The sequence below is a fragment of the Ranitomeya imitator genome, chromosome 7 (assembly GCF_032444005.1).
Source record: "Ranitomeya imitator isolate aRanImi1 chromosome 7, aRanImi1.pri, whole genome shotgun sequence".
NCBI classification, from domain to species: domain Eukaryota; kingdom Metazoa; phylum Chordata; class Amphibia; order Anura; family Dendrobatidae; genus Ranitomeya; species Ranitomeya imitator.
In genome coordinates, this window is record NC_091288.1 from 39,310,789 (window position 1) to 39,324,635 (window position 13,847).

At 39.4% G+C, this 13,847-nt stretch overlaps 1 protein-coding gene across 1 annotated transcript in view; it reads right to left on the reverse strand.

Annotated features, from left to right (window-relative positions):
• Nucleotides 1-13,847, reverse strand: part of STK39 (serine/threonine kinase 39) — a 339,349-nt gene that overhangs the window by 53,483 nt on the left and 272,019 nt on the right. Inside the window, exon 16 of the mRNA XM_069733077.1 lies at nucleotides 12,019-12,087. Coding sequence (XP_069589178.1) covers nucleotides 12,019-12,087 — 69 coding nt within the window. The remainder of the gene's footprint in view (nucleotides 1-12,018; nucleotides 12,088-13,847) is intronic.

Sequence of the window (13,847 nt, forward strand, 5' to 3'; positions counted from 1 at the left end):
AGAACTCAGCTGCTTTTCTTTTCACAAGCTGAAACAGGAAATTGTAAGCAAATTCTGCCATTTAAGACACCATGGAAAATTGTCTTTAGCCACACAGTCATAAGGAATGACCACTGAGACACTTCTATCATCTCTCCGTACTATCTCCTCTGTCAATCTTTTGAAAAGGAACCCATAAAAGAGATGCAATTCTATGGGATCTACAGATGTCTGGACACCTCTTATGATACCAATAGTTTTTGCGGAAAAATACAGCAATCAAACTGTAAAATGGTATTCCAGGATTTGTTTTAAATTGGCCAATTTAATTAAAAAAAAATATGAATTAATTGTTAGGCACCATTCACATATTCATTTTTACATTAGTTAAAAACAAATTGCTTTTTTTTCTCATATTTCATACATTTTGCATCCATTTTCTTCGCACCTGGTTATATAAACATTTAGCCAGTGGTAAATAATCCAAAGGTATCAGGTATTTGCGTATTGGATTAAAATGTAACCGTTAATCAAATTCACTAAAACCCCTTTAAGGGTATAAGAACCACGCAATAAACAAAAAAAGAAAAGAAAAAAGTGCAAGGTGCAAAAAAATCAGACAACACTAAAAAGACTTAAAAAGACCTTCACTGAACCTAGACGTCCAAAAGGACTAGTATACAGCGAATTTTTAGAGGTCAGCAGCGTCAACAATATCAATCCCTGGGTATTAGCTCTTATTGATGCAACCACTCACAATCATAATGCACCGTTAAGACAAAACTCCTTACCTACTCATTGAGTCATAAGGGGATTGACGCAGCATATATATTTGGCATATTGCACATTTTGAAACGATCTCTCCCGCCTGGATACCGTCACAAACACGCCCTTAGATCCAAATGCAGCGGTGGACTCATATCCCTAACTCCCGACGCGTTTCGCTATGCTCATCAGGGGATAGTTTGGGCCGATGTGATCATGCCAGCTTTGGACGCTGTCACTTGACCTCTAAAAATTTGCTGTATACTAGTCCTTTTGGACGTATAGGTTCAGTGAAGGTCTTCTGTGTGGAAAATATCCAGACCTAACGGATGTTATTTGGGTTCTGGTTTATGGTCAAACCCACTGTTTTGACATGATGCTTTATATATAAATCTGTACCCTATTGAAGGTTAATACAGTGGGCGTTTTATGACCAGTAAAGCTATATGGAGGTTGCACTGACCAGACATGACCAGAATTGGGGACTGTCAATAAGGTTTGGTTTTGCAGTGAATTTGTACCCACACCACATATCATAAACTAAGTTATGTGTTGTTACAATCAGGTAGCTGCTTATCCTTATTTAAAGGGAACTTCGACAATGATTACCCTATAGGGTCATGCGCACCCCATAATTCTTTTTAGTGTTGTCTGATTTTTTTGCACCTTGCACTTTTTTCTTTTCTTTTCGTTTATTGTGTTGTTCTTATACCCTTAAAGGGGTTTTAGTGAATTTTATTAAAAGGTACATTTTAATCCAATACGCAAATACCTGGTTTTATAAACACTATAAAAGGTACACTGTTCTCTTGCTCTGGTGGTCCTCACCAGTGTAGGAACCTTATGCTATCCTATCTCCTGACCATTGCAGCCAAACACTGAGCTCAGCGGTACGGCATGTGATTACTGAGGCTAGTCATTGGTTGCAGTGCTCAGGTGACCAATAGATGGGATGTTATGAAAGGCAGGTTAGGTACAATTGGAGACCACCGGTAGAGGTTCAACAAGTGATTATTTCAATATTTTAGAACAGTCCATACACTTTCTTACACTTTAAAAAAAAACACAAAAAACATTTAAGGAGTAGCAAATTTTTTTTTTCATATTGATCAGCCCTTGTAAAGTTATGATTCCTTGTAACATAACTCATTACTAGTGATGAGCAAATGCGCTTGGATAAAGTGTTAACACAGCATGTTCGTGTGCTAATAGAGTATCTTCGGCATGCTCAAATAATATGTTCGAGTCCCTGTGGCTGAATGTCTTGCACTTGTTCGAAAGCCTTAACACATGCAGGGATTGCCTAAAAAATAGGCTATCCCCTCATGTGTGGCTGCTGCTGTACAGCCATGACACATGCAACTGCAGGGACTCGAACATATTATTCGAGCACGCCGATGTCACTCGGTTAGCATCCGAGCATGCTGGGATAACACCTTATCCGAGCGCATTTGCTCATCACTACTCATTATCTTACGTACATTAGCTTCTTTCTATCCTTAATACCTTGATGAAAATGCTGGCTTGCCGGTCTAGTTCATTTTGCATTAGTAGTATGATTTGAACTGCAGATGTAAAAAAAGATCTGTTGTCAGTGAGGTTCTTTCCGCCTCTTCCCCATGCTCAGATGTTATTCTCTGTCTGAGCATGTGGTAAGGAAACAAAAAAAACTCACTCTCGAAATACCAATCTTCGCAAGTTCTAACGTAGGTCAAATAAGCTAAGACAGAAGGAACTAGACAGACATTTTCAACATGGTGTTAAAGATAGAGATAAGCCAAATAAGTCAATGAAGTAACTTTACAAAGGATAGCTTTACAAAAACAAATCAATAATTAACGAGAACCTGCCAGCACGATTTTGTAATGTAAAATAAAAATATGGCTGTAATGGCACTGTAATGCAGAATAAATGAATACCTTTGGTGAAGAAATCCACTTTGTGGTTCTTCTGTAATCACCATTTGAAGTCTTCTGCTAAATTGATTTTGGTGCACAGGGGCGGGACTGTGCACTGGGTCTTCTCCTCCCTGTGATTCCCCACCCTCTTCTCCTGCCTCAGATCTTTGACTGACAGGTTACTGCTGAGATTTCAAACAAAAGAGGCAGGTAATTCACAGACCAGAGGCAGACGGAGGGGCCAAGGATAAACGGACAGGGAGGAGAAGACCCAGTGCAGAGTCCGACCCCTGTGCACCGAAATCTAACAGAAAACTTCAAATGGTGATTATAGAAGAACCACAAAGTGGATTTCTTCACGAAATATATCAACATAATCAAAATTACAGCCCCCTTACAGCCATGTCTTTACATTACAAAATCGTGCTTACAGGTTCTCTTTACATAATAAAAGAAAAATACTCTTTAAGGTTCCAGCTCCAGGAGTCTGCACAAGAGGAGACTTTCCCTGAAGAATTGTTTCCTGTGCCTATTTTATGACCACAGAACCAGGGAGAGACTTATTTCTTTCACTCTTTTGGGAAACAGTGAGGAACAGGTTATGCATATACAATATAATGGGTGCCGGGGTGCCAACAGTTCAGCTGGCCTTAGCCAATAGCTGTAGATATAGGGCTAGGACAGTAGACAAACTTTTTTCCTGGATGAAAGTTAGCCATGATACTACTCTACCTAGGATGATACACTCCCTTACATGCATTTCCTGAAAACTGTTTCTAGTAACGTTCTGTAAACTCTTATGATTCTTCACATGGTTGCCCCTGATAATAATGCGTATCTTGGAATGAAAATTGATTGTGTGGGTTTCAGATCAATTTCAGGTTGGGGCATCTGAGAACTAGTTATCCGATAACCAGCAGCCCATTCACAGAACTGTCTAAGCCATTTATCATTGTTTTCTCCAATCACTAAACACAACTGAATACAACTGAGTATGGTCCCAAAGTATAAATCGTAATACTGTCCCAAAAATACAAGCTTGGTACTTTATACCAGATGCATCACTGTGGTGTAAGAGCTTAGTCTATGGTGGTCAACGCGATGTGTATTTAGGCTTTATCCTAATATCCAAAAGGGCAAAAGTTAATGGAACTCAACGAACAGTCTTTGTTATCTGCTTTACTCAAAAATAGGCTATATCAATCTTGTCTATAAAAGACCATGGTAAGCATTTAGAATGAATATATGCCAGACATTGAGTAGAAGTGTTACCATCCATAACTCACAGAGGTGCCCCAAAATGACAAACCCTGAGGTTAAATATCTAGAAATTATAGACCTAAGAAAAAAAACAAAGAAAAATTACAACAGTACATAAAATATTCATTGAAACAGATAAAGAACAATAAAACACCCAATAAAAAACATGGCTAAATAATATAGAATAGATGTATGCAAGGAATCAAGAATTGGGAGCACGTTGTGGTTCTCATGTATAAATTTATAATTTTGTTCAATATGTATGAATTTAGGCTTTGCCGTTTGTGGGAATGGGTCTTCTTTTTAGGCTGGGGTCACCCCTTCATAATCACGCGATTTTTCATTTTTGCGCTTTAGTTTTCCAAAAGTCATAACTGTTTTATTTTAACGCTGATATACCCATATGTGGACTTGTTTTCTTGCTGGATGATTTTTAGTTTTGAATGTCATCATTCCCGTTACCTTGTAACACACAAAAAATTCAGGATACAAAATAAATCCAAGTAGGGAGAAGTAATGTAAATAATGAAAAAAAAATTGAAATTTCAACCATGTATTTCAGGATTCGGGGCTAATTTTTCTATCGATTGTGCAGTAAAAATGACCTGGCAACTTGATTCTCCAGGGCAGTACAATTATAGTGATATCAAACTGCTTTTTATGTTTTAGTTGTTGTGATAAATTCAAAATCTTAAAATTTTGTAAAAAAAAAAAAATCCTTTAGATTATCTTGTCAAGTTTTGAAATTCTGAAGGAATAAGAAGGGCGTTCCATGTGTTAAATCAGTAGGATTAAACAGAGAAATAGAGGAGGCACGGCCTGAGCGGCATGTGAGACAGATGCATGGTGTGAGAGCTCCTGCCCAGAATCTTTAGAAATCCTGGTCTATCAGAGGCATCCTGGCTTTTAAGTTCACCCACCATATCTCTGGGCTCCTGTGGATACCACAGCACGGTTCATGGTGTCTTCAGACAGTATGACTGACAGCAAAAGAGGGGACAAAAAAAGGCAGGATCTTGAAGAGACCTTGTCAAACAAGGCGCCGATACCAAGCAATCCTTTGTGCAGCAGAGCGATTGAAGCTGCTTCCAAGCTGAAGAGGTTCGCAGGTATAATATCTGACCAGCCTCCAGTGAGCAGCGACAAAGAATGCTCCGGTCCAGAGAATAGGACAGGGATGGAGGAGATGGTACCTGCAATGATCCAATCCTGTCCAAAATTGTCCTGACAAGGAGGTCATAGCAGAACCTGCTGATGCAGGACCACTCTTAGTGGTGTCCTTGCTGCAGTAAATGCCTGCAATTCCACTGTGACCACACTAAGTGAACAAATAGGTGGCCTAAAAGGGACATTTCACATATTAAGCAAGATCCAAACATGGAGTTAATGAAAGAGCGGGAGAACTAGAGGGACAAGTAAGCTCCACAGAAGATAGAATCCCTCTGCTTACCCTTGATATTGGCAAGGTAGTGCACAATCAGCAAAGTTGACGACCTAGAAAATAGATCCTGCATAAATAATCTGTGTCTGGTGGGAGTCCCTTAGAGGGCAGAAGGTCGAAACCTTGTAGATTACGTTGAAGCATGGTTCCCTAAGATCTTGGGGAAGGATGCCCTTTCCTCCCTCTTTGCAATTAAAAGAGCACATACAGTCCCCACTCGCGCCCCACAACCTGGGGCATCTCCACGTCCTATCCTCATGTGGCTCCTACACATTAAAGGTAGAGACTTTTTAATTCAGAGAGCCAGATAATCTTGAAGAACTCTCCATAGATGGGAGAAGAGTCTCATCATATTTTTCATCTGAAGTGCAGCAGAAAAGAGCATAGTTTTTGGATACCAAGAAGCGACTAAGAAATTTGAAGATTTCATACTCAATGCTGTTTCCTGCCATACTGCGAATTGCTGTAAATAGAAATACCAACTTCTTTGATTCTCCAGCCACTGCACAAGCCTGGCTTGATTCTAACGAAAAAGCTCTGCGCCAAAACACCTCCTGAATTCCTCCATGTTTGAAATGCGGTACACAGTTATTAAGTGCCTGATAGCCAAGTTTATTAGGCTCTGAATGTAACACTTAGCGGAAACACCCCTTTATGCCCTCTATTGAGTATAGTACGAGATATGTATACCTATCTTACGTGAGCTATGGTCATTATTTGGCCCTTGGTATATGTTGGTTATTTATTATGTGCAGCTTTTTTTCTTTCTATAATGCTCCAAATTAGTACTAGAAGCGAGGCGGTTGAGGACTTTACCCGACTAAACTTTGTATAGAAATTGGCATGGTTAAGAATGATGGGTCATTTCAGCGGTGCATGCTGCAGAAGTCCAGCTCTGATTTATAACATAGCCTGTAAACTTAGAATTTTAATTTCTTAAGACTATATATTTTTTTCTCTTGACCTTACAGCAAAAGTCATGAAAATGAATACCGTAAAATCTAATAATAAACATCAATTTGTAAAATTAATATTATGCAAAACAAATATTTGACATCTTAAAGTCTGGATGTTTCGGCGTTGCATGTTTTGTAATACTGTCTCTATTGCAAGTTGTAAACGTAGACATAAAGTGCAGCTTTGATGGTCGACCACAAACGGCCTTGAAAGTAATTGGTTTCTATCTATTCTGAAATTACTACACAGACAGAAAGCAATAACTGCAGGATATAAAGTATCATAAACAACATGCCATTTATGAATCACATAAAAAGCTAATTTACTGAGTGTAAAATATTTCTTTACTAGTATCGTCCTCACTTTTGGTTATGACATTTGTCTTATTGTTATTTAGCTATAATATCTATCATGTAGCAGGTGATGAGCCACAATGGGAACAACAATCATCGATCATTAAAAGATGTTCTCAAAATTAACAAAATAAATATATTAGGCTGTGTTTACATCTGCGTGAAGTTTTAGGCTTTGTTCACAGTTCTGTGAAGTTTTAGGCTGTGTTCCCATCCGTGTGAAGTTTTAGGCTGTGTTCACATCTCCCTTGATCAGATTCCACTTAACAAAACTTTTCAGCAGATTGCGCTATTTTGTCCCGTAAGATGATGGCCACCGCAACTGAAACCAACCAGACTGCATTGCAGTCAATGGCACTGACATTATTGCTGCTTTTCTTATGGAGGATGGAACAAAAGCTTTATATGGCACCCAATGACTACTTATAATGGCAATACAATGGGCCTAATTTATTATTGCATTTTCACTTCTAGATTTTGTGTTTTTGCCCATTTGTTATGCTTCTTTTAATTTGCACCTTTTTAAAAGTATTTTGTATATATTCACTTGATTGTTTTGAGGAGAAAATGGACCTTTCAGGGTGACCGTGCTGCTGCTGGAAGGAAGTCGTTCCACGCTGTGGTAGTATTCGAACCAAACTATTTTTCAAAATTAGACTACATGTCACTATTTGTCTATTACTTATGCTCACCATTCTGAACAGGGTTATAGTGTTCTTGTTCAGATATTAAAATACTATTTGCCGTTCTTCGCCAAAAATGTGTGCATCATTTTCGTATTGCTTTTTTTGCTGCTGCTATCTTGAGGAAAGTAGAAATCATTTTTATTTGTTCGACAATTTATTTTTAATGGGGGCTGAGATAGAAACCATGATTTAGACTGTTTTTTTTTTTAAATTTTAATTATTTGTATTTTTTTCATTGCTTCAAAACAGTTTATAACACTTTTTTTGGTGGGGGGGGGAGGTGGATTTGAACACATTGATACATTTGCTTTATTGCTAATATTCTAATATTCCCTGTAACTGGAGCATGTATGTTAGCCTCAGTTACAGGAGAAAGTTGTCTAGGTTTCCTAGGACCCAAAAACTCATGTTCTCTCCTACATCCAGGGATAACTTGATCACTGGATCCGGGGGAGGGAGCAAGGTCAGTGCTTCCTAAACTCTTCCTAATCTGTATAAGCAGCTGCTGGATTGTCACCTGTATCACATCAGTAAATAGACATATTGGCGAACATTAAGGGGTTAATTTTAAAGGGAACACGTCATATTTTTTCTGGGGTTCCCCGTAAACTCACCAGTACAGGCTAAGCAAACACCTGTTTAACCTTTGTCCCTTTTCCCCGTTTATTAACATCTGCTCCCAGCCGTTGGCTTTCCCTCTGCTGGTTATGAAAATTACGTGGGAGACCACGCCACGTTTTTTTCTCAAATTCTTAAATTTTACACAGGAGGTACACAGAAGGAGCTGAATACAACGCCCATCATTGTCTCCTGGCAGCCCTAATCTCAGGTAGGCCAGGAGACAATGATGACAGCTGCCTTCAGCATCTGGAGCCAGGGATCAGCACGAACTGTACTGCTTTTCCCAAGCGCCGGTACGTATCACACAGTCACAAGGACAGCAAATGGACACACGGATGTCACACATGGACACGGACCTCACCAGTACTGTTTTTTTCCTGTATAGGAATCACCAGGACATGTAAAAGGGGGGCTTACTCAACCTCCCAGGGTCTAGTGCTGAGTCTACAACGTTGTTCTCGGTGTCTGTTATCGTCTGCAGCGCTGATGTAAAGTTGCCAGCACCGCAATCGATCAGTGGTGGAGGCTCAGAGATGGACTCGGGGAGGGCGAGTAAAGGAAAAACAAACTTCAGCTGGAGGACAGAGTTTCATAAGTCCCTTTAAAACAGAGGCAGATTCGTAAAACCAGCCTGTACTTTTTATATCAGTAGGCACAACAACAAAAAAAGTGAGTATTGTTCCTTTGTAATGTTATCTGGATGAGCTGAAATTAGTGTTGCTCTTTTAGACACATATGGAATAAGTCACTTAATAATTGCTTGGCAGAAACAGACTGACTACGACAGAACGCCGCCCGTGCTTTCAGTTTGGAACAGGTCCAAGCCCAGTTTCCCAGTACAGAGGAAGCTATCAGCTCCTTGCTGAGGTTTAAACAGCTGTCAGCACGTAGGTTTGCTGGCCCTGCATTTCTTTACCCTTGGCTAGACTTAAAAAAGTTGTTTTATGTATCAGGGACGAGCTTGAAGGGATCCAAGTCACAGAGTAGAGAAGGAAAAGTGACATACTGTGAGATCGTATTTGCATGTCATTATACAGAATGCCTGGCCGCCGCGCCGGCACTACCATATACTGCAGGATTATGTGGGAAAAACGATTTTAGTATCTCTCCAACACAAGGGGAATTTTGCAAACTTTAAATTATTCATTGAAAACCACCATGTTTTCACGCCGTAAGGGGAAAAGAAAAATAAAAAAAAAAACAAACATAAAACTGCCAACAGCCTTTATATAATTCTGCTGCTTTTTTTTTTTAAATATTTCTGGAATATGCATACATTTCTCTGAAATCCAAAGAAGCGCAACAACCTTCAACGTGGCCTCTGATTCTTTCAGCTGAGTCAGTTAAAAAATAGGATACTTAGGCTCGAATTTACATATTTACGAACATCCTCCCAGCATTAAATGACTCTCGGCTTTCCATGACCTTCTTTCCCCATTTTCCCTATATACATTCAATGACAGAAAACTATTTAATAGGATTGTACAATTCTGTGATATGCAAATGAGTAAACTTGCAGATTTCCAGCCTGGTAACAGGAGCCTCCATTTCTTTCAGGAGTGTAAGGTTGTATATCCGTCTGGGCTGACAGATTTTTTCATGGATTAAAATTCTATTTCCCAATTTCAGTTTTCTTTACTAGATGGAAATTTCTGTGGAGGTATACATTATCATCTCATCTCTATTGAAAAGTGGGGCTTAGCTGCAATGCCACACACAGACTGAAGGCAGAAGCTAAACTTTTTTTTAGTAGATGATCCCCTGCCTCCACCCTCTAAGATCCTTGCTTTGCATCCTTGAAATAACATTTTATGATTGCCATTCTCCATCTTTTATCCTATTTATGGAATTAATGAGATTAGTGCCTGTGAAATATGGGTCCACCGCAGGGATCTGTCGCACCTCTAAAGTATAGGGACCACTCTCAGTGGAAAAGTGACGGTTCATGGGCACATCACTCCATTGACTATAATGAGATTGTCCGGGCTTAAACTACAAGTCTACGATTACTCAATGTGACTGCAGCCTTGTGAATCCTCAAATTGCATGCACAGCTTGCTGTGAGGATTTTACGATGCTGGCGCCAACAGCAGCTGTAATGTGACTGCAAGTATGCGATTTGCATACTTCCGGTCATATTACAACTAGAAGGTATCCAGCCTTGCAAATCCTATACTTGCGGCCATGCCCCTTCCGCTTCCGGCACTGTAGAATCTTGACAGTGTGCGGCGTGCGCTATGTGAGGATTCACAAGGCTGCATTCATAGAGGGTGACAGTAGACTTGTAGTTTAAGCCAAGTCAACCACTTTAATGGTAGTTCTCTTTACGTCTGAGCATTTGTGCCAGGAAGGATAAGCATGGGACCTCCGTTCTTGGAATAGGTGCAAGTCCTATCAACTCTTGAAATAATAAAGTTAAAGGTCATCTAATTTTCATTCTTCAGGAGCTTCTCCTGTCTCTCGGGCTTTCAAATTTCAGGAGGATGGTGCCATCCCAAAGATTGACAGTTCTGACCAATGGCATGGCTGTGGTCATGATCTGAACTGTGCTCTCTTCCATGCTATTAGAAGAGGCAGCTTTGATTCTGCAGCATTGAAGGAGTGCAGGGGCACTAAAGCTGGCCAGATCCTGTGATCTGGCCAGCTTCAGAGATGCGCTTCCAAGCTGTATAGAAAATAGCTTGCAATTGCGCATTACTTATCAAAGAAACCAACCCTAGGCAACTAGCAAATTAAACATTCCTCCGTTCTTCAGAAGGTAAATTGTTTTGCATGCACTTTGCAATTTTACCCATTTGGGAATTTGAGATGACCTCTTTGGAAAAGACCATATCCTGCAGACAAGTATATCAATAATTAGGCTTGTTAAGCTCATTAGCATGTTTTTCTACATCTTTCCTTTCCAGATTTCCCAGTTTAGAGAGGGACCCTGTTTGTGACCATAATTTCTTCATTAAAGGGGTTGTCTCCTCTGTTCTCAGAACGGCAAAATCAATGAAAGGAAAAAGCCGATGCACCTGGCTACTAACTTGTAGTCGGACATGGGTCGGAAAAGCTGTGCCCATATTTATTCGAAATTTATGGCATAGTCTGTAAATATTTCATAAATATCTTTCGTGAGACAAACCATGTAACAGTGAATTAGTAAGTAAAGTAGGCGAGGTCTGCGGGATGAATGTCTAAACTCAGAAGAGAAATGTCCTGCAGAGATTCTATAATTTCACTTTTCATGATCCAAAATAATGTAAAAAATAATTGTCCAGCTGAGTTTGCTACATTTTCTTCAGTGCTCATTCGATTTTATTATGTGACTGCTTACTAGACAAAGAAGTGATTTAAGTGTCTGTTTATCTCACACTTCATTAAAAAAAAAAAAGAAAAATCACACAAAAAACCCCAAAAGAGCGCAACACATAATAGTTTACTATAACAGGAAGGGAAGCAAAAATCTGCCAAAAAAGTATTTGAAGAGCTTAATTAAAATTACCGCTAGAGCCTTGGATAGCAGATTCATTCTGGATGAGGAAAGTCATAGAAAAGAAATTACAGCCAAGCTGCTCAAATAATTAACTGAACGGCTCCGCTACCCCAGGTGAGAGGCCGCGCGCACACAAACAACTCCACTCTCTCATCATAATAGCACAACACACTTAAAGGTTCCATCTTCACATTTCACCCTCGTATCTCCACAGTATCATCTAAATTAAATTACAAAAACACCATAAAGATTATTGTGATGATTAACCTATCCGCTGTTTAGTGAATCCATATAAAAAAAAGTCTCCTCTTTAAAAAAACAACAACAAAAAAAACAACTTCTAATATAAGTAAAATAGCTCGGCGGTCAGGAGCATGGGAGCAATAATTAGAATATAATTGCAAATATATTTTTCATTTTGAAAAGCTGTATTTGTATTTTGCTCTTCACGCCTGCAAACATCTATGGAAGCATTAACTGGTGGCGGGATCCTCTGAGATATGAGGAAGGTTAAATGTAATTCTTTCCTTGAAATGCTAAAGTAATCATGTAATAGTTCCAAGAAAGAAATGTCATTTACCTATAACTACATCATGGCCGTCCACAAGGCCTGCTGAGAAGAGCTCCTGCGAAACACCATCTGCTGTATCTGCGGAGAGAGACACATCGCACATAAGTAATGCCTTCAGGACAGAACATGGGCACGCTCCGATTGGGTTTAGAGATTCAAGGCACTTGTGTTAAACATTAAAAAGATTGACTATCTTTGGGGGCTTTTTATTTTAATTAAATGCATAGAATTGGGGTTAAAAACAATTTTTGAAATTGGTGCTGCACTGTGTATTGCGACATGCAGAATGCGCTAGCTGGGGACCAATCAGTCGTTAAGATGGTCTGACAGGAGAGTTTCCACCATATTTTTCGACTATAAGATGCAGTTTTTCCCTCAAATTTGGGAGGAAAATGGGAGTGCGTTTTATAGTCTAAATGTAGCTTACTTGGGGGGGCGATGGAGCCAGGAGTCGGGTGGTACTGCAGGCAATGCCGCCAGCCCTGGAATGGGAGGAGGGGGCATTCGGAGGTGCGATGCTGCGATACCCAGGCTGGTAGGAAAGGATGCTCGCTGTTGTAGACATTTTGTGAAAGCCTGGAACCCCTGCACTACCGAATACCGCTGAGCACCAACGAACACCCCCTTCTAGCACATCAACCCTCAGTGTCACACCTTCGAACACCTCCTGTGACCCCGTTCCACCACCGCCGCCACACCCCTGCCGGTAAGCTGCATTCAAACTGTAAGATGGACCCCCATTTGAAGCAATAAATACTTCCCCTATTTTCCTCTTAAAAATTTGGGGTGCGTCTTATAGTCCAGTGCATCTTACAGTCCGAACAATATGGTAACTCTTTTAATAAACTTGCGATGTTCCAGCTCCTTCAATAAAATCTAAGATTTATTCAATTTGATTAAAACATTTTTCAAAGCTCCTGAATCACACTCACAACAGGGAAAGTACAGCGATGCGTTTCGATTGTAGATTGATCTTTATCACAGCTGATATCCTACAAGAACTGCACTGCATTAAATTGTGAAATAACCAATCAACCTGTTTGAATATGTCAGTTGGCAAGCGAAAGGGTCTTAAATTTACTTATATAATACAGTCCATTTACATAAAACTTCAATTTTAATAATGGAACATGATTTAATTGCGCTTATTTAAATCATTAGGAGTTCGTGTACCAAGATTATAGATCCAGAAGGCTTCACGTGTGAGGAGACACTGTCCAATATCTTCTCCCCGAAAGCGACTTGTAATCTGCTCTAATGCACATATCCGAAAAGAAACTATTTTTCGTGAATGGTTGGAGATGAAAATGTCTGGCCAGTGATGAAGAATTACAATTCGTGTTGATAGTGTTCGTTTTGTCATAAAGGTGTTCAGATATTCGTGTTTTGAATTTTCAAGAGATACAACCCACATAATCCACATTGCTAATGGATCAATTTTTGTAAATGACATTACATGAATTACAATTTATTAATTGTTTGATATTGAATTTTGCAGTATTGTCATTATTGTTAAAGATTTTACTATCTGTTGCTTGCTTGCATTTTCTACAATTGGTACCTTCATATCTGAAAAAAACTTGTACAATCTAACCATGTTTTTTGTGGTTTTGTAGAAAAAAAATGTAATGGGAGAAATTATGTTCCAAAGTGTTGGTGCCCTCCTCGCAATCACATTGTACCCTGATTGGAAAATCGATGCTAATGATGCATCTTCATGTAAAATAGGTAGAAATGTATTAATACCTTTAATCTTATGCAAATGAGGACTATACACATACACTATACACATACGGTTTTGGTCTAAATTCTTCATTATTTAGCTTATTTTGTGAGGA